Source organism: Amblyomma maculatum, chromosome 1 (assembly GCF_055883805.1).
Source record: "Amblyomma maculatum isolate TAMU_Amacu chromosome 1, ASM5588380v1, whole genome shotgun sequence".
Lineage (NCBI taxonomy): Eukaryota > Metazoa > Arthropoda > Arachnida > Ixodida > Ixodidae > Amblyomma > Amblyomma maculatum.
The window spans coordinates 425827548-425854923 of NC_139344.1; the positions used below are offsets into that span (position 1 = coordinate 425827548).

The window sequence follows — 27376 nt, forward strand, 5'->3', positions numbered from 1 at the left end:
TCACAAGTTGCTCCCCAACAAGACCGCCACTTACAAAGGCGACACTTGTGCTGGCGCAAAGAGAAGCGAAGAGAGAATCACTGTCATGATGTGCGTAAATGCCACAGGCACGGAACGGTGCCGCTTGCTGGTGATCGGCAAGGCAGAGAAGCCTCGCTGTTTTAAAGGAATCAAGACGCTTCCTGTTGATTACACCGCAAACAAAAAGTCATGGATGACACGGGAAACTTTCACCAACTGGCTGCACAAGCTAGACAGGAAATTCACTAACAGAACAGGAATGTTCTCATGTTCATGGACAACTGTTCAGCTCATTGTGCCGTGAGTGGACTGAAAGCAATCTGCTTGGTATTTTTGCCAAAAAACACGACTTCTGTGCTCCAGCCTATGAATCTTGGAGTTATTCAGAACTTAAAAACGCTTTACAGGCGCCACCTCCAACATAAAAACGCTTTACAGGTGCCACCTCCTAGAGAGACTTCTTCTTTGTTTGGGCAGTGGCAAGTTGTAAGACATTGATTTGCTTGCAGCTGTCCACATGCTGGCATCATCGTGGAATACTGTCAAGCCGGAAACTATCAAAAACTGTTTCCGCAAGTGTGCCTTCGGTAACGCCCCAGAAGCATGCAGCGCGGAGGCAGTGGAGGCTTCGTCTGATGACTCCGTCGTGCTCGACCATGGCTAAGCGGCTTTGTCACAGGGTGTCACCTTTGAAGCCTACGTTGATGTTGACAACAGTGTGGAGACGTCTGGGCCCTTGAGTGATGAGGATATAATCGCGGTTGTATGTGTTCCACAGGGCTCACGGGTGATGAACACGGCTGAAAGCGATAGTCTGACAAAGGCGACGATCCAGTGCCATCCCCTAGTGCATGTGAAGTAATGTCGGCACTCGATTTCGCAGCACGATACTTCACCGCCGATGAGAATTGGGATCCTGCGCTGGAACTATTGGACAAGCTGCAGTCGATGCTTGTGGAGTCTCGGCAGAAGAAACACAAGCAAGCGCACATTACCATTATTTTCCCGTGTAAATAAACATGTTTTGAAGCTCGCTACTCACACGAATGCATTCCGGCTCTTGTTTGTGGCGCATGACTGACTTATTAGTCCCATTCATTCGCCGTTGCGGCTCGATTGCAATAATTATCAAAATCACCCTCCGTAAACGTGCAGTAGCGCCTAGCCCCCTTTACTCGTGGTATGAGTCAACATGTGGGCCACGATGGCACTCATTCCAGTGCCCGACTGTTAATTCGAACTCCACTTAATTCAAACAATTTTCTCGGCTCCTTTGAGTTTGAATTAACAAGCTTTTACTTATAAACTTTATACTGGATTTGTCAGTTGGGTATACACTTCTGCGCGATTCTAATTTATTGTTATTCCGAAACATGATGTCAAACCTGAAATAAAAAGGTGAACACTGTTTGCAATTTCTCACTTTTATGTATTTCTTTCTCTTATCAGGTATTTGATTCGAAATTCGAGGCATTTTTTCCCCCCGATATTTGTATTAGAAAATTTTTATATTCGCACAACCCTAGTGATAACACAAAGAATAAAGGCAGGGAAAAGCGGCGTGTCTCTCTCACCAATGATCTGGTCTGGTGTGAGCGAGCGGTCGGGCACTCGGAACTCAGCGAACAGTTCCTTGGGGTCGACCGTCTGCAGGAAGCCCGACAGGAAGTTGGCCAGCCGTACGGCTGAGCGGGCCTCGTTCTCCAGCTGCGAGTCGCGGCCGTGCGCCACATCTCCCGGCAGTCTCAGAAGCTCGGGTTGCGTACGCCCAATCGGCCCACAGTTGGACGCCGTCACCTGCACACATGCATGCAGCAGCAAGAAGTCTCCCATACAGGCGAACAGAGAGCAAAATGAAATGCCAGCTAGAATTAACCACACAGTGCTACACATTGATAATCAAGGACACTAAATTTTTATATGTTTTCTTTGTTGGAACAGTGTACAAAACATCGGTATACATGAATCACCAAAGGAATTGGCCTAAGCCCAATAAATAACCTAGAACTGAATATTTTTCCTCGCACTGTTTCATTTCCCACAACTGAAAGATGAGTACAGAGCTTTTACATATAAGCTGAAAAGTGGTGCCACTTTGGCTAGACTTCGAGTCACTCATTGTGATCATCAACTCCCACCCCCCCGTCTCTGGTGCCCTGAGCACATGCAAGCTGATCCACCATCCGTCCAAAATAGCCGAAGCATGACCAAATTACCACCCACACAAACAAAAAAAAATTTTTCTCACAACAGAATAGCATATGCATTTGATAGGAAAAGATCTTGTGCCTAGCTCATGTTTTCCAAGTCAAACCTTGCTAATCCGGCCCCCGTTAATTCGGAAATTCGGATAATTCGGCCTGCTCACACCCTCCCTTCAAAAATGTACACAAGTCTATGGTAGCAAACCCTAGTTAATTCGGAGCAAAATTCGGTGCGCACCAGCTAATTCAGACTGGAGACAGGCCGTGGCCGGTGCTGAAGTGGCTTTTTGGAGCATGCATCGCTGTTATCATCATCCGAAAACAGGATCCTGGCCGGAAACTACTCTATTCCGAAACCGAAAACGTACCAACGGTAGCATTTTCAGAGCACGCATCGCTACTGCCATCAGTTCTCTCGAGCACATGCGGCGCATGCTCGAGCACGAGTGACCCTCGCTTTCGCATTCTTCCCTCCGTGTGCGTGCTTGCTCAAGGCAGCCATTTTGTGATTTTCTGTGCGTGTTTCGGTTGGGGCGGTGCACGTGTGTGTGTGTGTGTGTGCGCGCGCGCGTTTGTGGTGTTTCACTTTGCCGTGATGGGGACTCCTGCTAAGCGGGCTAAGTATGTGGCCAAAGACTTGGGGCAACAGGTGGAAATCCTGAAGGCACTGAAAGAAGGCGCCTCCCGTGAAGAGGTGATGTGTCGATTCGACATAAAGCGAAGCACACTAGGAACGTATGTGAAGAATGAGGCGCAGATCATGGAAGCGTTTCAGAATGAAAAGTTCCATTCGGCTCGCAAACGTATGCGGACCGCCGCCCACCCTCAGCTGGAAGATGCATTGTTGCGGTGGATTGGCACCGCACGGGACGCGAGGCTCCCATTAAGTGGGCCGTTAATCTGCGCAGGCAGAAGCCTATGCCCTCCGCATGAATATCTGTTCTTTCAAAGCATCGGAGGGCTGGCTTGCACGAAAGGCATGGCCTTGTGTTCAAGGCTGTGTGCCGGGAGAGAGGTGCGGTCAACGAAGAAGTCAAGGGCTGGCAGAGCGTCGACCTCCAAGAACATATCGCAGCTTCTAACCCCAACGATGTGTTCAACGCAGACGAGACAGCGCTCTTTTTTAATGCGCTGCCAGATAAGACCATTAAGTTTAAGGGGGACCCTTGCACCGGCGGGAAGAGGAGTAAAGAACGTGTTACCGTGCTTTTAGCGGCCAACATGACGGGCACAGAGCGCCTTCCTCTTCTCGTCATCGGTAAGGCGCTCAAACCAAGATGTTTTTATAACATCAAGCACCTGCCAGTCGACTACCACGCGAACAGGAAGGCATGGATGACTTCCGAGATATTTCGTTCGTGGCTACTAGAGCTCGACCGTCGGTTCAGCGCCAAGAAACGGAGGGTGCTGCTAGTGGTGGACAACTGCTCTGCGCACTGCAGCGTTTCTGAGCTTCAAGCGATAAAACTTGTATTTCTGCCGCCGAATATGACCGCCGCGCTACAGCCGATGGATCAAGGGATCATACAGTACGTGAAAAAAAAATACCGGAAACAAGTTTTGGAACGTATGCTGCTCTGCATGGAGCGAAAACAGCCTTACACTGTAACGCTTCTGAGCGCAATCCACACTTTGGCAAACGTGTAGTCAAACATGCCGGCAGCTGTAATAGCCAACTGCTTCAGACACTGCGGATTTGGGCAACCGGAGCCGCCTGAAAGCCTGGAGGCTGCCGCGCCAGACGATGATGACGATACGGCACTCGTTGCTTTGCTTCCTGCTGAAGTAAACCTCAGCGACTATATCGGCATCGATGACGGGGTTATTATAGCCGGTCAGTTGAGTGATACAGAGATCATCGCTGATGCCCTCGGTGCTACTGGCGAGGTGTCCGATGATGACCAAGACGACTCCGCGAAGAACTTCCGGCACGGCGTACGACCAAAGAAGCTGTGGATGCCCTCGCTGTATTGGAAGAATTTTGCCTCGATGCCCCGCATAACACGCTTGCGTTGGAGGGTTTGGCACATGTTCGAAAAGTTGTTCTTGCCGCCCAGTTTTCGGCGAAGAAACAAACTGCAATAACAGACTTCTTCACGAAGTAGAGGTGAGGAATAAAAGCTTTTTTCTTGTGCTGTTTTTGTTGTTCATTCGATAATTCGGCATTCGGATAATTCGGACAATTTTTTTACTTCCGTGAGATCCGAATTAACGAGGTTTTACTGTAGTAGACAGCGGTCAAAGTAGCAACGTTTTACTGTGTGAATATTTTGTCACATCAGCATAACGAGAAAGAGTTGCAGAAGAGATTCTTAATGATAACAAAGATTGCACAGAGTTGTTCTCAAGGCCACAGACCCCTTAAATTACAAAACCCAGTGCATTTTTCAAATGTCCTGACTGACCCCATACGTCAACCCACCGACTTCATGTAGGTGAAGATGAGACGAGGGTCCTTGTTGGCACCCGAACTGATGTTCAGGATGGCCATGTGGTTGGCCTGCATGCCAATGAAGCGGATACGGTCTTCCTCCGGAATGCGCAGGAGGTTCTGGGTCAGCACCATCATATCTGCAGGTGGACGCAAATGAAATAAAGAAAACGCTCCAAAGTGTGCACTGACTTGTAATAATTTACACCATTCCCTCTTTAATTCAAAAGTCACAATGACGTACACAGCTCTCCTCAGCTGAAGAAGGCCGGTGTTCAAGCCGAAGCTTTAATATTAAAATAAGACAGGTGCTTAAACCATGGGCCTTCGTTTGTTTTCTTTATAATAAAACACTCAAGTCACACACTTAGTGGAGTGCTTGGGACAGCAATGGGCTAGAGCACAGATTATTGCAAGAACTAGGTACCATATTAAATTGAAGACTGGGCCCACCTGGAAGACAAATGCATACACTATTTTGGTTGTCAATACATAAAATCCTTATTTAGCATTTTAACCCCCTAATAAATGCATACCAAGGCTCTCCTAAATGCTTAATCATAAAAAGGCACGTTCAGTACACAAGTAAATATACCACCTCGCTCAGTGCTATAAGAATAACGAAGGTCTTTGTTAGCAATGTGGACAATCCTGCATGTGTACAACCGCATGCTGTGTCAGGACCAACCTGCCAAACACATGCAAAACATAAACCAGGGTTAGCACCACTCACAGCCAATCTTCTCGCACTGGAAGCCTGTGCGGTAGTCATGCTCGGTGGCACGCTCGATGAGCTCGCCATGGTATGGGTTCCGTACAATCCGGGGCCGCCGGAAGCCTGGCCGGCACCTGCACTGGTAGCCACCACGACGGAAGCCATAGCCGTGCACGGGCTCACACTGCACCAGTCGAAAAGGGGAAGGACACGACATTTAACAAGGCTCACTTCACTTTTCCTAGCAAACCTCAAGTGGCGAACGAACAAAGCGACTTTAAAAGCACTTACGAACCAGACAGAGGCATCATGTGTAACCAGTTATAATGCGTTTGCGAGTGCCCCCAACTTTTCTCAGGCCTTCACAATCAGTTCCTCCATGCAGTTTCATGACAACATTTTTCAAACTTTATTTCTTCGAAGGCTTGGATGTGCTGCAAGAGCGGCAAAACAAAGAATGCTGACTTTGTGGGTACACACAGACCAATGTGACTGGTTGGCTGGTTTATGGGGTTTAACGTCCCAAAACCACTCAGGCTGTGAGAAATGCTGCACTAGAGAGCTCCGGAAATTTCGACCACCTGGGGTTTTTCAACATGCACTGACATCGCAAAGCACATTGGTGCCTTCCTTTCACCTCCATCAAAAAATGGCCGCCGCAACCGGGATTCGACTCCAGATGCATCCTTGGACACAGCATTTGAGCGCCCTAACCACTGCACCATCGTGGCGGGACCACTCAGAGGTGTTGCCACACTCTGTCTCACTTGTGGTCATCCTACAAGCATTTTTATTAATAGAACTGCCGTCCTCGCACATCATAGCTACAACTTCTATGCGTGTACCGCACAAGACGAGCTCTCAGACCTCGGTGGTGTCGTTCTTGCATCGAGATGTCCCTGCAAAGTAGTTTGGCCGAGGGTTGCCATCTCCAATGGGGCACTGGTTGATGTCCAGCCGTTCAAAGTCCAACTCCAGCACAGCCACCGCCACATACCTGTGTAGAGATGTAATCACATTATGGTAAACATGTTCACTTTTCATCGTTCTGTCCTGCGGGAATCCTAACAGCCTTAAAAAAGTGCTATAAAGCTGTGCATTCTGTCTTATATCACTACTGGCATGACATATGCACTTAATAAGAGCCGGCAACACACAGCGCATCAAAAAATGCAACTCGAATGCAGCTAATGACTAGCTGCTTACAGAAGAACTCTGCAGTAACAGTACCGCAGTCAGTCCCAAAATAAACTGTGTACAGAAAAGGTAGAAGCTAAGGCATCCCTGAATTGAGGTCATTTAGTCAGCTTCTGGTTTCGTTGAAACCCAGTCCAGTAATCCCTGCACTAGAACAGGACAGGGCAGGTGTAGGTAGATTACATCAATTCCTGAGTGGCCACCACTTTAGTGACTGTTTTCCGACATTCTAATACAATTCATAGGCACACAGTGACAAGTCGTGAAAATTCTATAAGGATTAGCCCCAAGAAGCAATGCACTAGCCTTACGAGTAGTACAGCAGAACTTTGTTGATTTGTTCCCAGTTCATATGATTTTCCATTTCATGCACTCAAAGTCACAGGCAGTAAAAAATCTCCCCCTGAGTTACACTATTTTTCTCCTGGTTAATATGTTGGGCCCTAATGAAATGGACCCTAACCGACAAGAGAGCCGTATCTTACATGGGCTTTGACTGGGGCCGTGACAACAGTAATATTTGTATGTACATCTGAATTAAGAGAGGCTGATTTAATGCACATTTAGTAGCAAGTCTCAGAAGTCAAGCAGAACAAAAACCAGGCAGCCGCCGCAACAGCCACCATACCTACTCTCCAGCACCACAGGCTGCCGTGTTGGTTAGTCATATAGCGCCGGATTGGCTTTATCCATGCTTCCACAGTTTTACCTTGTTTTATTTTCTCTCCCTATGTCAAAGCAGCATAGCCTTGTAAATATGCTGCCCTATTGTGGGAGCATTTCTATGGGTAGATGGAATTATTCATGGCGGAGCCAAGTAGCATTTGAATTATGGGTTTTTTATACAGACTTCAATGTAGCTTTAACGGACTAATTAGTGCAGTTTGAATGATCCGAAAAATCAAATTACCGAGGTTCAAATTAATGATATCTCAGTACATGAATCACCATGTGATGTTTGCCTACGACCGTTAAAGGGACACTAAAGAGAAAAATGAAGTGTGCTTGCATCGATAGAATGCCAGTTCCTGGTTAAAAAAAAAGCTACTCTTACTGAAAACAGAGCTGTTATAAGGTAGTAAAGAGGAGGAACAGGGATACAGGTATCTCCGCCACAGCCGAAACGGCCGAGGCTCGCAACTACAAATCACGTGATGAGCAAGGGATCTCGGAGGCTGACAAATGCGAATTATATGTTGACCGTTTGAATGCGGTAGTTGGTTTTGTCTCGAATATGATAACACGCTTTTATCACACCCAAACGATGGCGAAAAGACAACATAAATGTTGCAAGGCAAATATAAAAATATACTCATTTCGCCCGCTTATCGGTAGATGCCGCTAGTCTCTCAGCTAACACAGCACTACAGGCGTCCACTTCAGTTTCGGTTATGTTCCGGCTCAGGCACTTCGTGCATGCAGGGATAGTTTGGTTTGGGCCTGCTTGGCGCCTGAAATACGAGCTCGGAGCAGCAGATGCGCCTACCCTAAGTGCGCATCGAATGAGATCATGACTCATGACCCTGCGAAGTATTCTCCGCTCCCCGCGCGCCAGCAATCACGAAGTCTCTTCTTGCATCATAGTGTACATCATCCTACCCTACTACGTAATAGGTGAAAACAGTTCGAATTCGACCGGCGCGAACGAAAAAAAAACCTCATATCACAATATCTCACCAGTAATTCACCAATATTTTGATTTTTTGCTGCCGGATATGCGGCGACAGTGTCACAAAATGCCGTTTCTTAGATTTTGATAGCATATTTGGGTGTCTTTACTGTCCCTTTAAATAATGAATAACTGTAGTCGCTTCCAAAAATGTTCCGGTTCTGGTTTCAACAGCTGAGCAATGCCTGTAACGTCAAAGCTTAGTCTAGGTCATGAAGGGAGTGGTGGGGGGGTGTTAAACCTATGATACAATCGCTCCTTCATTTAAATCACTACAATGCTATGCAAGCCTGCCTCAAGAGCAGGGATCAGCACAAGTGAAAGAGCAATGATTATATCACAGTTTCCTCATGGCTTACAATCCACTCTTAATGTCACAGCAATCCCTCGCCTGTTGAAACCGAAACAGATGAGAAAAAAAAAATTTGATTAGCAGTCGTCATTGAAAACCCTGTGGTGATCCATGCCCAGTAATGTCATATATATTTAACAAGCAGAAAAATGCAACCTAAATTTAGCACCAACAGTAACAGACACGCATGTGTATATACCTTGCTCTCCTCGAAATGTCCCTAAAACTGACGCCTCAGGATGAATTTCAGCCGAACCAAAATAGGAACCCTGTTATAATGTTTCGAGAGAAAAATATATGAATTTTGAGAGCTCAATGCAGCAGGTGCATTTATTGTACAAATGCGTCGATGCCCAAGATGCGTCAACAACATATAGATTATAGGGCAGTTTCACATGGTCCCGTGAAAGTTGTACACTAATGACGCTCTGCTGTAGTAATGCATGAAGAGAATGAACAAAGGAATGGCTTCATTCAAAGAAAGAAGGGAGGAATTGATTCATGAAGAGAATAAAGCAAGAAATATTCGACCAGCTCTGTTTCCACTTCAGAATTATTGATCGATTCACTCTCACCCTACCATGTGATCTACTGACCGGCCTGGTTAGCTAAGTTGGTAGAGCGACTGTACCGGAAAAGCGATGGTCATGGTTTCGATTCTTGGACTAAGACGAATTTTTCTTTAACTACGAAGTTTCTGAGGAAGTTGTATAGCTTTCCTTTGTAGCCGTATGGCAGCGTTTGGGTGGATGCCAATGAGTAAGTACTCCCTTCTTACAAATCTAATCCACCTTGAGGTTTCCCCTAAATATTCAATCAAGGAATTGAACAGTATGGTATGTATTAGTTAAATTTCTCAGTATATATATATAGATGATGTGGTGTTCCAGATGGTCCGTTGATCCGGGGACACGTTGCAGGAAACGGACGGGACAACTTTTCGAGCGCTACGGGCACTTTATTGAACGGGTCAAAAACACATTTTGATTTTGCGAACACAGTTCGCGACCTCCTGCCACCAGTTGTAAGTCGGCAGTCAGTCTGTCTACCCGTCTGTCCGTCCGTCTCCGTCTTGTTCTTTTTCTCCCCAAACACCCGTATTAAATATACATTTTCAACATCATGGTTACCGACTCCGTGGCCAATCGGAGGAAAAGAGCTTCTTCGAGCCAATCAGAATGACAAAGCCACATTTCAAATAGCCAATGCCAATAGCCAATGCAACATCGGCATCTCCGAGATTGGTCCTTCGCGAGCCCCGCGTGCCTCCCACCAATCGTTCGCTCTTTCCCCCTGTGGAGACGACGCACAGATACTCTCTCAAAATCAGGGGCGAGACAAAACATATTAGCAAAGACACATGAACGCCCTTTCACTTTCACCAGCAATGCATACACGTGAGAGGGCACACAGGGCTTCGCCCTTTCCCCCTGTGGAGACGATGCACAGATACTCTCAAAATCAGGGGCGGGACCAAACAAATTAGCAAAGACACGTGAACGCCACTTTCACTTTCACCAGCAATGCATACACGTGGGAGGGCACACAGGGCTTCGCCCTTTCCCCCTGTGGAGACGACACACTGATTCTCAAAATCAGGGGCGAGGCAAGACAAATTAGCAAAAACACGTGAACGCCACTTTCACTTTCACCAGCCATGCATACACGTGCAAGGGCACACAGGGCAGCAAGAAATACGAGGGGAGTGTCCGGACCCCGCTGGCCGTAAGAAGAGCGGTGAAAAAGAAGAGAATTTATTGCTACCACCTCATCAACACGGGCGCCGTTTGCTGCGGCGATGTTCCATCAACCGACAGCACCGGATGTGCCCTCCTGTTCTCCCGCGTCTTGGCCGGCTGGGCGAGAGCGCCGCGGGGATATTTATGTTCCCGCGAGAGTTGACAGTTCGACGGCGCGGTGCGCGCCTTTCCGCTCAAATTCTACGAAGGCATCGCATTAGAAACGGCACCCCCGGCTCGCGCCGCGCAGCCAGAAACACGAGACCGCTTGTGTGTAAACGGCGCGCTTCCCGAGCGACCGTCCGTTTTCGTGTTGTGTTTTGACCGCTTACGGTTGCGTCGGTGCCGTCCCATCGGTAATGCGCTGAGCAGAGAAGTCATAAACCTTCGCCCGTTATTGGTCTGAGCTGACAGGTTAAACGACGACGCGGTTCGCTCTCCGCAGTCTCCGCGTCGCCGGCACGCCTGACTTGTACGGATCTGTTTTTGAAACTGAAACAACGTGTGCTACTCGTAAGACGACCCTGGGTTTCCCACGCGGCTGCAACAGCAACCAGCACACTCTTCCGGTCGCACAGGCCAAAGGTCACTGTAGCGTGCACATTTGCAGGCCCCTTAAGTGGTACGAGCGGCAGATGCGGCGCAGGTTGTTTTCCTCGACAGTCATAATTCTCGCGTCTGGCGCCGAGATGCCTATTCTGTCTCACGGTCCGACCAAAACCTTCCAAGGTCTCAGCCCCGAACTCCCGGTCAAATAACCTTTCCTCGCGTATTTCAAGTTCAACGGGCGCCCGGACGCGGACTCATAAAAAAAACCCTGACAACAAAGTTAACAACCAGAAAGAAAAGACAAACAGAAGAAGCGAGCCGGCTGTTTTGGAGTGCTCTCCTCCTCCACAACGGCCCAGCAACTTAACAGTATTGTTTTTAACTTACATGCTGTTCACTTATCTCTCTCTCCTGCCATGAGACCATTATAATTACTTGAAAGCATGTTCAGTGTCTTTCATAGTTCTTCGCCTTTCCCCTTAAAGGCCATACAAAATGAGTGCTCACTTGGGGATCTCAATGTGACGCCACTGGGTGTGACGTGGAAAGATGTCCGGTATTGGGGATGTGGCACCATAGACCCACTTGTTGGACCGCTCGCAGTCAAAGTATGGTCGAGACCACTTGACAGGGCCCGGAATGTCCGAGGGAGCTACAGGGGAACAGAAACAGAGCAACGTCACAGGCTCACTCAAACGTACACCTTCCCAACACATAGGAAACTAAGGCAGCATCTCATCCACTGCAGCAAAGGACTTGCCACCAGGCCAATAAGCTCACACTAAATAAGCACACCCCTCACAGCACACAAAATCCGAACAGCCAGTAACAATGCTTTGCAACACAGGATTGCTGCTAACATGAATCCCCAACCTACACAGCAAATGAAGGTGTCTTTTGTGTTCAGCTTCAAACAATAGTGGGATATTAGGAAAAGCTTTAGAAAATGGGTAAGCGGAGGACTCATCTGCTACCAGAGGCCTCTCCAAGCACACTTTGGAGGTTGTAAACACAAAAGGCAATGCAAAGTTAAACCAAAAGAGCTCAACTAATCACATACTATACATCTACTGCTGCAAATGACCCCAGGTATCGCTAGAGTTAGCACAAGAATAGACATAAAAAAAATTTGTTTAGCACATGTGCAAAAATGAGAATACATATTTGTGCAAATAAATTAGTGCACACTAAGACCCCCATTTCCATAGCTCCACTTTGAGTTTCATCCAGAGACTTACGAATTCTGAAGAGCCTGGATTAAAGGGACACTAAAGACACCCAATTATGCTATCAAAATCTAATAAACAGCATTTCGTGATGTCGCTGCACATCCGGCAGCAAAAAATCGAATTACTGCTGAGATATTGCGATAAGAAGTTGAGATTTTTTTTTTTGTTCCCACCAGTCGAAGTCAAACTCCTTTCTCCTACTACGTAGTAGGGTAGGATGACGCACACTATGATGCAAGAGGAGACTCCGTGATTGCTGGCGCGGAGAGCGGAGAATACTTCATAGGTGCGTGCCCAGTCACGATCTTCATTCGATACGCACTTAGGGTAGGCGCATCTGCTGCTCCGAGCTTGTATTTCAGGCGCCGCAGGTCCAAAACGAAACTATTCCAGCACGCATCAGCTAATGCTTTTTCTCCAAGGAGCAAACTGGGCTGCAATGGGAGATGTCTTAACTATGAAATTGTGGGAAACACTCCTTCCATAGTTTCTTCAGTTTTCAACACGAGTATAAAATGCGGCTTGTAATAACCGCACCTCCACATGGTTCAAACTGTGTGCTTTCCTTGTTTTCTCAGGATAAAGTTACGCCCAATGAAAAGACTACATAATGTCACATCAATGAAACATCCTTAACGCACGCATGACTTTCATTTTCCTGAAGGAAATTAAGCAAGTATTAATAGGCGACTCAGCAATAACTGCAGCGGCAGGCAGTCGACCATGATGGTAAAGTGCAAAGTGTGGGTCTCGTGAGTATACGAAAAAGATTTTGAAGTGGGTATGACATTATGCTCCCTGCCCCATATGTCAACACAGCACACTTATATAAAACTGTGAAAAAAAAAAAGAAAAACAAAGTCTGTGCATGCAATTGTTTCCTGAAGCCATATTCATGAGCACAAGCCACCAGCTCGCTCCCTCGCAGTCAAGGAATGCATTGTGTCTGGTTTTATGGCACATAGGCAGCTCGGCCATCATCTGCCATACGCAAGGTTTAATAAGTCTTTTTGGTTCAGACCCCATTAAAAACCTACAAACAAGCATTTCTCAGAGTATAGACAACTTTGCATTTCCGTATTTTCTTTCAGTTCGCGTTGATCACCGGGAAAATTCTTCAGTTCCTCATCACACACATCCTTTTGTATGCTGCTCTGTTCACTGAAGTGCAAAGACAGCAACCCTCACATTTCACTGGCGCTCTGTACCATCATGGTGAAACACTACAATGGCTTCTTAACGAGGCGTCCACGGAAGTAAAACTTTGCCTTGCCTGGCGGTCCATGCCACACGAATGTCTCATTGGTGCCGTTGAAATGAGTGATCTGGATGGTGTATGTGGTCTTGGAGTCCTGCCGCTTGGTGAGGTCAGGCAGCCAGTGGTTGTACCATTCGTTAATGCGGTACTGGTCGCTTGAGTAGTTGCGGCTGGGTGTGTCACCGGGAATGGCACCTAGGTCCACCGCATTGATTGTATTGAGTGTGGACGTGCCCTCCAGGTGGTACGGGTCATTGAAGTCGTCAGCCCTGTAATTTACAGGGAGCCCCACAAAAAAATGCAAGGAATATGGCATAACGGGTACCACTAGAAGAAATGAGAACCATGAAGTCAGCCTATTGGCTCAGAGTTGGTAGTACTGCAGGTTGCAAAATTATACACACCCCAATAGAATGCTGCTTCCAGCTAAACCACCAAATTAAAATTGGAAAACTGTTTTTGAGGAAGGAAAGTATCTGCCTCACGTCTCCATGGAGGCCTGAACCACACTGTGAGAGAAGAGAGAAAGTTGATTGAGTGAAAGAAGAAAAAGAGAAAGAGGTGTCTCAGCAGAGGGCCATGGAATAATTTCTACTATCTGGACACCTTTAACGAGCACTGACATTGCATAGCAGATTGATACCTCTTGCAATTCGTCTCTATCAAAATGCGGCTACCATGGGTAGGTTAGGTTAGTTTGGTCAGTGTGGTTAGGAAAGCTATTGATTCGGTGTTTCAGTCAATAACCAAACGTCTTAGCCCTTGAGCCACAGCAGCTAGTAAACCGTCAAATCCTTTGAACTGAAATTTCGCGCAGAAATGACATTTAGACAGCAGTATTGCTTTATATCACACTTGTTTGAGGTAACTGCCTAAGTTTTTAAGGATAATTTGAATACTGACATCGCCTGCGGCGATGCTGAAGAAAAGCAAGTCACTGTCTTACTAATGGCACCTGTGGCCCAATCTCGTTGCATTGCAAGCTCAAAAACATTGCGATATGCAAACACAATTTCTTACATTTAGTGCAGCTTTAGCCAAAGTAAGTTTTGGCTAAAACCCCGCCCCTCCACCAAATGTAGCGAATGAAATGGTTTTAATACAAATGAAGGCTTGACGAATGAAAGCTGGTTACAAGGACCTCAGAGACAAGATCGGTCTGCGCACGTCTCCCTCTACTTCTTCCTTCAACTCGAACTCCTCAGTAAGCTGCTAAGTGGTGCAACATTATTTATAAAGCAGTTGGTAAAGCTTCCCCAAAACAACTTCTCTTGTCTAGCTTCTTTTGCTGAAACTCTATGGCACTGTTGCTGCAAACAAAACGAGATGCCCATCTGGTGCCTCTTTTGGCACAATGACTTGCATTGCTTCGCCATCGTTGCAGACAATTCAAATATTCAACTTCTGATCAAATCAGATAAGTACCTCAAATAATTTAAAGAACACCTTCTGCAGAAGTTGTTCTGAAAGAAGTTGGGTTCTTGAAAACAACTGATGAGCAAATGCCATTCTTGTGTAAGATTCGAGTTTTAAAGATTGAATGGTTTAGTAGCAAGAAGCATTGTATGGGATGCATATAACTGCAAAACGCAGTAGTTCCATACAAAAGATAAAAGCTTTTTAAAGTTTTCAACTACAGTTTCTTTTTTCTGTCCTAACTGAATGATTGCATATTCTAACCATTAAAAGCTAAGTGTTTTAATACAACCTCGACATGCAGTTTACTTTGTTCATTACGTACTGACAATGGAGCACATTGTAGAAAGCATACGTCATGGTTCACTACCCAACAAGAGCACAAAGCACAGAAAAAAACCTGCAGACAAAACATGACAAAATGCAGTTGCAAGGAACATATACAAACGATGGCAGCCGAAATGTTACTAAACAATAATCAATGAACCGCAAGCAACTAAGTCACCAATAATTTTCTCTTATGCCATGACAACAGACATCATATTTGCATAAATGCAGTAGAATGTTGTTGATATGCTCCCGGTTAACACAGTTTCCCAGTTAATGTGCTCAAAATCACAGGTAGCAAAAACTTCTCAAATAGTTAATAGGGTTGCACTGTCTTTCTCTCGGTAAATATGTACCCAGATAACATAATTTCCTCACTGCGCTCAAAATTTTGACAAATTATGGTTTTATAAGACTTTTAGAGCAACTACACGTGTGATTAAATAGAAGTGGGATGAACCTCGGGGCATACTACAATAAAGACCTGGAAAGCAGCGACACTCACCCTCCGTGGCTGCTTTCCAGCAGTGACTAGATGCAACAGGGCGAAGTATCACAGAACATGGGAGATGTATATATAACTCATGCCAAAAAATCTTGTGACATTTTTATGAAAACAAAGTGTCAATAAATGCCTCTATACCTCATTCAACACTAACATTTTCTTTAAATGAGGCAGCTTGGATCACAAATTTCCTCGGATAATGTTTAAATGATGTTTTACTGTGGAATATGGACACTAAGCAAACAAGAGTCATGGCTGACAACTTGATGCAGGAAAGGCAAGGAGAAGAGAGGTGACACATACAGGCACTATGCGCGTGTATTGCCTCTGTTGTACTTGTCTTTGTTTGCGCTTAAGAGCCCTACATCAAGATGAACTACCAACTCACCCAACAGGAAGTTTCAATGACAGCTGACAAAAAGGTCAAAAACAAAAAGGTGAGGTCACAGGATTCAAGATGGGAAACCAGAGTACCTAAGCAAACAGCTACTATAGCAAGCAAGAATTTGGCCACTTTGAGAACTGTGGCCGAAATGCACGGCAGCTCTCCCTGATATGGTGCCTACCCATACACTACCTTTCCCCCCCAGCACCCCTTTCCATACCAGCTCTATAATTACCTCAATAATAATAATAACTGAAGCAATATACCCCTCCAACTCAGCTTGTCATGCTTTTTCCCATGTATGCACAACACTCATTAGGTGGCACCAGCTGCTTTCATTAGGCCCTCTGCTATTAAAAATATGGTAATCACAGCAACCAACAACTGCTGCTGCTGCTGCAAAACTAAAAGAAAAATCTCGCATGATGTTCAAATTATGGTCCCAGACATGGCACAAGGTGCTACAGTAATCACAAGCAGGCACAAATGTTCAGCACTATATTTGTGATAGTATGCCAATGGCCATACATTATTTATATATATATATATTAAAAAAAAAAAGGATTAGAGTGAGTGAACTGCCTGGGGGAAGGAGAAAATTTTGTGTTATTTAATCGAAATAGACATTTTACATAAATAAAATAAACGCATTCAAATATCCCACGGAAACCAACAGAACAACTAACACTCCGCAGTAATTTTGCAAAATGCCTTTTCCTTATCACTCTGCTCAAATCAGGGCTAATACTAATACCCCTTTACTTGGACAGTAAACAAACATAGGCACCCAATTGGACAGTGTGGCTAATAGCAAGGATCAATGTGCAGTCCATTCTAACTGAAAACTGACCTGTAAGCTCTGGGTGCAAAAAGCGGCATAGTCTTGTTGAAGAAGCCCTTGTACGAGGGTGTGAAGGACATGTTGGGAGCGTAGTAGATGGCGCTGCTGTTGATGAGACGGTTGGCTGCCACATCCGAGATCACCGACATGAAGTAGTACATGAAACCAGGCTCATCATTGTCAGCTGCTCTCTGCAGGATGTAACTGCACCAGCAGGAAAGCAAGGCTAAAGTCATGAAACTGCGGTGAGCTAATGCTCGCAGTTTTACACTTTTATTTCTTTAACCATACACAATTTGCACAAGAGCACTTGCAAACAGTGCCTGTGCATATTGACAAAAGCAAAGGAAGGTGACATAACTACAGATTGATGCTTGTTGGGCTAGTTGGTTAATCATGACTTCAATAACAGCACAGGTAGAAAGAATAGACGGGAGAGAGCACAAGAAAATAGAGCATTGACTTCCAACTATTTATTTCACCAAACGTGCCATGCATATATACACCAGCAAGAGTGAAATCATAGAAAAGGGGAATTGGCAAAGGGAAACGACACTCATGACACCACGGCATAGCAGTTCAGTTCAGTCGTTCAGTCGTGTCCGACTCTTCGTGACCCTATGGACCATATCATGCCACGCTTTCCGGTCTCTCACTATCTTCCTAACATCACATAACTTCATCTGCAGCGCCTCGAGGATCTCACCATCGCGTTCGCTGCCTACCCCTTCTCCGGTGACCCTCAACCTTTCCCAACACCAAATCTTTCTCCAGCGACTCCTCTCTTCTCATCAGATGACCAAAGTAGCCGAGCTTTAACTTTAGAATTTGACCCTCCAATGAGCAGTCAGGGTTTATGGTCCACAAAATTGACTGATTTGATCTTCTGGCCGTCCTAGGAACTCTCAAGAGTCTCTGCGAGCACCACAATTCAAACGCGTCAATTCTTCGGCGGTCAGCCTTCTTCACAGTCCAACTCTCACATCCATGCATCACAACTGGAAAGACCATAGCACGAGTTATATGGATCTTTGTTGGCAGTGTAATGTCTCTGCTCTTTACTAGGCGGTCAAGGCTAGCCATGGCTCTCTTTCCCAGAAGCAGGCGTCTCCTAATTTCATGGCTGCAGTCTCCTTCCGGGGCAATCTTGGAGCCCAAGAACAGAAAATCTATCACAGCCTCCACTTCTTGTCCCTTGATGCTCCAGGACTTGATAGGGCAAGACGCCATGATCTTTGTCTTCTTAATGTTCAGTTTAAGCCCAAACTTCTCACTCTCTTCTTGTACGCGCATCAGAAGTCTCTTGAGTTCCACTTCACTTTCTGCCATTAAAGTGGTATCATCCGCATATCTAAGGTTGTTGATACGTTTCCCAGCAATCTTCACTCCAGCTGAAGCATCGTCCAGACCGGCCATCCTCATGATGCGCTCAGCATATAGGTTAAATAGGCAGGGCGACAGTACGCAGCCTTGTCTCACTCCTTTCTCAATCGGAAACCAATCAGTAAGACCATGCCCAGTTCTGACTGTGGCCTCTTGCCCTTCATACAGGTTCCTGAGGAGACAGATGAGGTGAATAGGAACTCCCATCTCTTGGAGAACTTGTAATCTACGCAGTCAAACGCTTTCGCATAATCAATAAAGCAGGAGTAGATGGGTTTCTGGAACTGTCATGCATTTTCCATGATCCAGCGAAGGCTGGCAATCTGGTCTCTAGTTCCTCTGCCCTTGCGAAACCCAGCTTGCACGTCCGGAAGCTCCCGATTCACATACTGCTGCAGCCTACCTTGGAGGATTTTCAACATCACCTTGCTAGCATGCGAAATAAGCGCGATCGTGTGGTAGTTGGAACAATCTTTGGCACTGCCTTTCCTTGGAATGGGGATGTAAACTGACCTCCTCCAAACAAACCTGTGGCCACTGCAAGGTTGTCCAAATTTGCTGACATAATGTATACAGAACGTTAACAGCATCATCATGGTTGAGGTTTCGAAGCAACTAAGCTGGAATGCCATCAATTCCGCTATCTTTGTTCTTAGCAAAGCTAGTTCAGGATGCCCGGCTCGAGATCAGTAATCACAACAGTCTTATGTTGGGTTTGCACATCCGGGTCCTTCTTGCACAGTTCTTCTGTGTATTCCTGCCACCTCTTCTTTATCTCTGAGGCTTCAATGAGGTCCCTGCCTCGTTTGTCCTTTATCACGCCCAGCTTAGCGCAGAAGCTTCCTTTGATATTTTTGATTGTTGTATACAGAGCTCTTGTGTTCCTCAATTGGCTGTTGTCCTCAACTGCTTGGCACTGTATGTTCGGGAAGGCATTCTTATCTCTTCTTGCTATTTTCTGAAAATCCGCATTGAGAACCTTGTATCTTTCTCTTTCCCCATAACTTTTGCCATCCTCCTTTCCTCAGCTATTTACAAAGTCTCTTCAGATAACCAGTTTGCTTTGTTGCATTTCTTTTGCTTTGGAACTACCTTAGTAGCAAATTCTTGTATTATATCACGAACATCAGTCCACATCTCTTCAGGCTCTCTGTCTTGTAGATCTCATTTTTGAAATCGATTTCTCACTTCCACAGCATATTCTGATGGAATTTGATCCAGATCATATCTGAAAGGCCTTCTAGTTTTCTGTGTTTTCCTTAATCGAAGCTTAAATTTGGCAAGAATCTGATGATCGGTCCCACAATTGGCCCCAGGCCTTGTTTTTACTGCTTGCATAGCACATCTCCATCTCTGCCGGCAAAGAATATAATCAATCTGATTTCTGTACAGAGCGTCCAGTGAAGTCCATGTGTACAGGCGCCTCTTGTGCTGTTGAAAAAGAGTATTCGCTATGGTCAGGTTGTTTTCTTGACAAAATTCTACTAGCCTCTGCCCAGCTTCATTTGGCTCACCAAGACCGAACTTGCCTGTAATTCCGGATATTTCTTCACTCCCCACCTTAGCACTCCAGTCTCCTATGAGAAAAAGGACGTCTGATGATGGAGTGCAGTCTAAAAGGCATTGCAGGTCAGCATAAAATCTCTCAACGTCAGCTTCTTCAGCAGTAGTGGTTGGTGCATAGACTTGGACAACTGTTATGTTGAAAGGGTGACCTTGGATCCGAAGTGAAATCATTCGGTCGTTTTTGGGGTTGTACCCTAGCACTGCTTTGCCCATTCTTCTTTTTACTATTAAAGCGACCCCATTCCTTCTCCTGGATTCGTGCCCACAATAAAAGACATAATGGTCGCCGGAATTAAATTCTCCCATTCCGATCCACTTGAGCTCGCTGATACCCAAGATATCAATGTTCAATCTGTCCATTTCTCGCTTGACGACATCCAGTTTACCTTGCGTCATAGATCTTACATTCCATGTTGCCATGTGATATATCTCCTTGCAACATCGGACTTTCCGGTCGCTTCCCAACACATCCACAACTGAGCGTCTTTTTGGCTTTAGCCCAGCCGCTTCATTCGTCCTGGAGCTACTAGGAATCGCCCTTCGTTCATCCCCAGTAACATGTGGACGCCTTCTAACCTGGGGGGCTCATCTTCCGGCGCCATATCATTAATGCTATTGTGACTGGCCATAGGGTTTTCTTGGCAGGAAATACTGGAGTGGGTTGCCATTACCTTCTCCAGTGAATCACATTTTGTCAGAACTTTCTGTCGTGACCTGTCTATCTTGGGTGGCCCTACACAGCAGTGCTCACGACTTCACCGAGTTTCGCAAGCCCCTCCGCAACGACAAGGCAGTGATCCATGAAGGGGCATAGTACAGCATAGCACCTGGAGCCCAATTTCAACCAACTAAAAATCTGAGTTCCTCCTGGGTCAAAAAGATTGATGGCACGCTGTGAAGAACGTGTGTGAGTGGGGAGAACTTGATAAAAGACGAAGAAGGAAAACCACGCTTGGAGAAAGAAGAGGAAAACGTGGAGGTTGGCTCGAGGAGCGCGAGGCACGAGCAGGGGAGAACAGGGGAGCAGCGGAGCCGATCGGCTGTCCAAGGAGCTCGGAGCGGTGCGTCTTCTGCCAGGCCTGACCCGGGAACCCAGACCTGGGGCCTGCCAGCCGTGTCCTGTCCTGTTCCTCCTGCTGTCCCAGGCGATCGGGCCCGGGAGCACCACAGCTTCAGCTCCTCGCCGCTGCTTTAAAGGCAGTTCGTCACAGGCACGAGCGTTCGGCGCCGTGCTGAGCCTATGCACATCGGGGAGACCGGACTCATTGGCTGTGGTATGACAGCCCGAGACCTCGTGCTTCCACTGGGCCCCATTTGGTGGCCTAGCCTTCCACTAGACCTGCCGAGGCCCTATGTGAGCGACCATATAAACCTTGAACAACCGGAGCGAGCATCTACACCGACTTCACGTTCCTGCCTACCCAACGAACTGGTGACTGTAGACAATTTTGCGTTTAGTCTTCGTCCTATTTACTCGTCCTACTCTCTTCTCATCCATGTGTGTACATAAAATTATTCGTCGTTAAATTGGTCGGTCTGGTCATCTATTTAGATTGCTGTCTCTGAATAAGCCACAGAACAAGGTGGCCAGAAGATTTAAAGAAAAGAACCTCACACATGCTCACACACTTATCTGCCGCACGCGCAATCTTCAGTGCCTCGATTATTTCTCTAACTCCCTGATCCTTATGTTTACTTTCAATTGTGCATTGATTAAAAGTTGGCACACATGGCTTATCCCGATGCTGATGTTCACATTTATTGTCACAATTATGGCAGTGCAGGCTGAGCTGACCCTGGTTCCCTTCTTTTACGTTGCTATTCTCTTGTGCTCTATCCCGCCCCTTCTTTCTACTAGCGCTGTTATTGAAGACAACCACAGGCATCGACTACCCCTGTGCACCTGTGCACCTGTACACACGGTTAGACACCGTGTAACTTTCATCTGTGTACATATGTGCACTTCTGTTATACGTTCTAATGTAAAGGTCACAAAGGGAGTAATTTGTATGCTGTCTTTGGGGAGAGAATTTTTCCGATACAGATATGTGAGGGAACAGCAGCTATTTAGGAAACCTTTTGTACTGTACTGCACGTGTAGCCACATTGCCATGTAGAACAGAATTGTGAAACCTATGTCTTATAATCCCTTTTTTACCAACTGACGGAGAAGCACCATATAATGGCTCAACGCCAGGTTATTTTAGAACTGACCCACAATACTAAAATAAGTGCACTTTTTTTATATTTTTAGCCGCCCATCACAATTGAAATCTCCTCTGAAATAATTGCTCAGTACCACATTCATGGACCCTGCAGGCCATGTCCATTTATTTATTTATTTTTTTTTGCCAATTTCAACCCATCAGGAGAAAACAACTAACAAGTGTTTCCTTTTTTTCCACAATTATTTCTTTTTTCTTTGATCTCTCTTATCCTTACCATATTCATACCATCAACCAGGTGACAGAAAAATGCTCGGAATATAGCCAGCCCTTATACATAGCATTCATCGATTATGAAAAAGCATTTGACTCAGTAGAAACCCTGGCGGTCCTGCAGGCATTGCAAAATCAGGGTGTAGACCCGTACATGAAAGTGCTGGAAGATATATATAGTGGCTGCACAGCAACCATAATTCTGCATAAAGAAAGTAACAAAATTACTATAAAGAAAAGCATTAGGCATGGAGACACAATCTCCCTAGTACTATTCACAGCTTGCTTAGAGGAAGTATTCAGAGACTTGGAGTGGGTGCAGTTAGGGATAAGGGTAGATGAGAATACCTCCATAATCTGCGATTTGCTGATGACATTGCCTTATTAAGTAACTCAGAATATGAACTGCAAAGAATGATTGATGATCTAGACAGGAAAAGTAGAAAGGCAAGCTTGAAAAGCAATATGCAGAAGACTAAGGTAATGTTCAATAGCCTAGGGAAGGAACAGCAGTTTACATTAGGTAGCGGAGCACTGGAAGTAGTAGGCGAATATGACTACTTAGGACAGGTAGTAATCGCAGATCCGGACCATGTAAGGGAAATGACAAGGAGAATAAGATTGGGATGGAGCGCATTTGGCAAGCATTTGCAGATTATGACTAGCAGCTTACTGGTATCGCTCAAGAGGAAAGTATACAACAGTTGCATTTTACCCGTACTCATCTATGGAGCTGAAACGTGAAGGCTAACAAAGAGGGTTCTACTTAAGTTGAAGAGAATGAAGAGGGCTATGGAACGAAAAACGGTAGGTGTAACGTTAGGAGATAGGAAACGTGCAGAGTGGGTCAGAGAAATAACTCAAGTTACTGACATGCTAGTGGAAATCAAGAAGAAATGGGCATGGGCACCTATTACCTCCACTGCCCTACAACCTATCAAAAATTACTGTCCCCTTCCGAGACCGGTGAACGTTACCTCAGTTTTCAGCATTCATTTTCAAACCTACCATTCTGCTTTCCCTGTCTAGGCCAGAGATTATCGTTTATAATTATTCCCTGAGTTACTTTGCAAGCTAATGTTATCCTCAAATGGTAGATTATTGGGATATTCTTTAACTCTTAACCTCATCATCATCATCAGTCTGACTATACCACCGCAGGGCGAAGGCCTCTCCCATGTTTCCCCAATTAGCCCGGTCCTGTGCTAGCTGCATCCACTTGACCCCTGCGAATTTCTTAACCTCATCCACACACCTAACTTTCTGCTGCCCCAGCTACGCTTTCCTTCCCTCGAAATCCAGTTTGTTACCCTAAGCAACCATCGGTTATTCTCTCTTCGCACTACATGTCCTGCCCATGCCCATTTCTTCTTCTTGATTTCCACTAGAATAAATATTTCTTGTAAACAGTGGCGAGCAGCACTGGAGAGATGGTGCAACCCAGACCTATGAGAGCTGTGCAGCTAGCACAAATATCTTCCATTATTTTTACACATGGCTCTTCTGCAATTTGGTTCTGCAATGCTCACATGACTGCCGAAGTTTCGGCTGAATCAAATGCTTCCTCATGATCTATGAAGACTACATATAGGCATTGGTTATACTCTGCAGGTGATATAGAGAAATGCACAGAACAAATGTGGAAATACAGGCTCAACCACTGCATAAACCTAGTTCTTGAGTCCTAGTTCTATCTTGACCCAGGTCAGGTGACTAGTTCCACACATATATCGAAAATGTCTCATCGGCTTCAAAAAAACTTTCGCAGCTACCTCAAACAATGCTAGCCTGATAATGAAAAATTAGATAAGTCAACGCAACTGCTTTGCTCGCTGCATGCAGGATGTGATCACAAAAAAAGAAAAAGAAAAAACTGTATGTCGCTGATTGCCCATAAGGTTAGCATTGCTGAGTCCACTTTAATGAGATGAGAAGATGTACAGTATGTTTTACAGTTAAACGAAACACGCTGTCGTATGGCCGCTGCACTTTACAGTGCTGCCGCGTGAGCTGGCAAGACCAAGTAGCACCAGGCAAATGCACACAAAGTGCATCCAGCTGTGGCACATAGAAGTTGTGGAACTGATTCTCACTACCTCTCATGGCAGCGTTTTGTGAAATGCAGTGGCCACACCATGGCTTGTTCCCTTTAACATGGACCATACTATACATGAGCACAACAAGCTTGTGGCCAAGAAAAGTGATAGCGATTTGTCACTGTAAGTCATATCAGCATCATGCTTTCACAAATGCGCAGCTACGGCAGTCTGTTGAGAAAGGTGATCTGCGCTTCAACAAGGATACAAGAAAAATATGGCTGAAAAGACACTACGGCTATAACACAGGAAGTGTGGCGATTGCTCCTCAAGACTGCCTCCTACTCACAGCTCAAAGCTTGTACACATACAATGAGTACAAGGTTTCCACTGGTTTGGCTTATATGGGGTGAATTACTAGGGAAATGAATGTATGACACCATCTTGTGGTGCACCAGAGGGTGCCACATCTATTTAGGAAGGAAGACTGTTATAAAATCCCCAACTAATGCACTTTCTTAAAGAAGTGGATCTTATCCTATTTAGTGATCTGGTACAGCATGCAACAAATACCAATGAAGGAAAGGGAGCCACAACAATGTAAAACGGTTTAAAAACTCTTTTGTTGTACTGGTGATCCAAAGCAGTGAATTCAATGCAGCGAATCGCAGAAACCCTGCAGCAGTACATTGGATTACGGATGATGTTGCATAGCCCTATCATTGGGCAAGCTAGTCTTTAAAATTAAAATAATTTAGATGAACAACATTCATCAACTGAAATTTAGTTCAGACACTCATGAAGGCCACTGGTCGATGACCACTGCTATAACATGAAATACAGTGTCTAGCAAGCTACTATCTGCAGATTCCCCGAATTATTCATGTTTTCCTTGAATATTCACTCAAAATTCCCTGACCTGCGAAGAGAAGGAAAATATAGTGGCTAGTGAGAAGAGAAAATATACAAGGCCTAATGAAAACTAAAGAAAACCATTTATTGAAACTACAAATGCTCCAATGAAAACAGATTTTCAACTCCTGTTTGAGGAAGCGTCTGATGCTTCCATTAAATGTGTGTGAATGTCAATTCCTTCATATTGAAGCTAATCACAGCGATAAATATTGACTGCATATACAAACAAACATTTTCAAGCTGTACAAATGCAAAAATCGACAGCTTAAATTATGATACAAATAGGCTTCTACAAAATACAGTGATGAAAAGAAAACAGACAGTGCATATGAATATTTTACTTCTCTCCATCATCAATTCTGATAGCCTATTGGTCATTACATAACGAAGGACAGGAAACCATATAGAATGGCTACAGTTCACATTACCTGGAATAGCTTTTCTGACTTAATGCTTCCATGACAAGTGGGCTGCTGAATACCATGAAAAACTGTAAGCTGACAAACAAGCTGCAAACGAAAATGTTCTTCTCACCATAGTTAAGAGAGAGAAGAGATGTACAGTGCAATTCTGTTAGCAGCTGTGATGGCTACAGCTTTCCCTTTCTCTGGATGAATGAGATCAAATAGCGAGACGTATGATGCACTACTAAGTAACACAAGATGATGCACAAAGCCAATAAAAAGAAGAAACTCGAGCTAGAATGTGAGTGAGACCTTTATTGAGAACCTTCACATGCTCCCTTGTAACACCTAAGGTACCGCACTAGCCATGAATTGGTGACCCAAATTCCAAATTCTTGATGAGACACGGCTTGCTCAACCCTTTTATGTATTGCTTATCAATCCTCATTTGTAACAAGCCCATAAATGCATCTACATTTTAACTAGGAATCAGTGCAGATATTCCAGCAGCTGTTTTTCCTTCACAGCACATCAAAAATGTCTTGAATGATCTGAGCTGTTAGATAGGAACATTCCTGCACTGTTTTAAAGGCCAAAGAAGTGGTGGCTGTATACAATGGCAGTGCGTATGTTTTCACAAGAGATATAGACAGCTAGAGTTTGAGAAAATATCTAAGTTATACTCGGTATGCTTACAGGTGGTGCATGCACTACTCATTGTACCGGTACAGATTCTTTCAGGCTTTCAACAAAGCACCCTACAAGAAGAGGGCTGACACAAGCTGGTTCGTTCGTTACTGAAAAGCAATCTTTTGTTCACTTTTTTAGTGACGAAACAGACACCTTGTTTACTCTGATGGAGTGTTCAACATCAGCAATGCAACAGGGCAAACACAAGGTTTATTTATTTTCTTTCTTTTTTTTTCCCGAGAAGTAGCAGCTTTTATGACCACACTGTCAAACGACTAAGTAACTGGGCTTTATTTTTCAGTCTACGAGGACTATATGAGATTGATGTACCCTGAAAGCAAGCTTTCCACATCAATTTTGATGCCACATCAGGATGACATGCTGCCTCGCATGAAACACTGCAAGTGCATGAATTCTGCACATTACTGGTTATATGCTATAAAACAAAATAATAATAATTTTGAACATTGCTATACTTACTGATCTGCATCAACCCAAACTTATCGAGAAGTGTAGCAACCAGTAAAGAACCAAACAGCATTATGTATCCAGTGCTCACTTAGTGGACAGTAAGAAAAAGCTAAAATGGACAAGATGGCATGTGAAAATTTACAGCTGACTGCTGTGTTAATTTCAGTCGATCCAGTTCCCTAAGTTTGTCTCTTTTTTGATTGTGCTGAGCAGTCATCAGAGCTCATGCTGTTTCTCTAACTTCTCATGTTAGTAATTACTGAAAGTACACAGCAGGTTCACCTTCACAGGGCAGCCAGAAAATCATGCCTCAGAGGCGCAAAGGGTGGCAAGGTGCCATTGATGAACCGCTAATACACCGATCGGTGATGAGCTTTCGCATGCGAGAGAGCCCGACAGCGAGTAAAGTTTTGATTGCTGCAACTGATGCGCTCACAACTACAACAGTGCCTCACTTGTCCCACCGCGCAGCGACCCACAGCGCGAAAGTTAGGACAGCAAGCGAAAACTCTGCTATCACAAGTAAAACAAACCGAAGTGCCGCAAGCTGTAATGCAACACATCTTTGCAAGACAGAGAAGACTTTGCAACATACATTGTAGCAAGACATGCATGATCGCTTCGGCGAGGCCGCA

General features: G+C 45.2%; 1 protein-coding gene across 1 annotated transcript in view; it reads right to left on the bottom strand.

Moving 5' to 3' along the window:
• LOC146209290 (uncharacterized) overlaps positions 1 to 27376 on the bottom strand; it is a 58395-nt gene that overhangs the window by 30048 nt on the left and 971 nt on the right. Inside the window, exons 2-8 of the mRNA XM_084599056.1 lie at positions 16848 to 17042; positions 13380 to 13633; positions 11385 to 11529; positions 6239 to 6368; positions 5390 to 5555; positions 4648 to 4796; positions 1596 to 1818 (exon numbers count right to left, since the gene is read on the bottom strand). Coding sequence (XP_084455182.1) covers positions 1596 to 1818; positions 4648 to 4796; positions 5390 to 5555; positions 6239 to 6368; positions 11385 to 11529; positions 13380 to 13633; positions 16848 to 17042 — 1262 coding nt within the window. The remainder of the gene's footprint in view (positions 1 to 1595; positions 1819 to 4647; positions 4797 to 5389; positions 5556 to 6238; positions 6369 to 11384; positions 11530 to 13379; positions 13634 to 16847; positions 17043 to 27376) is intronic.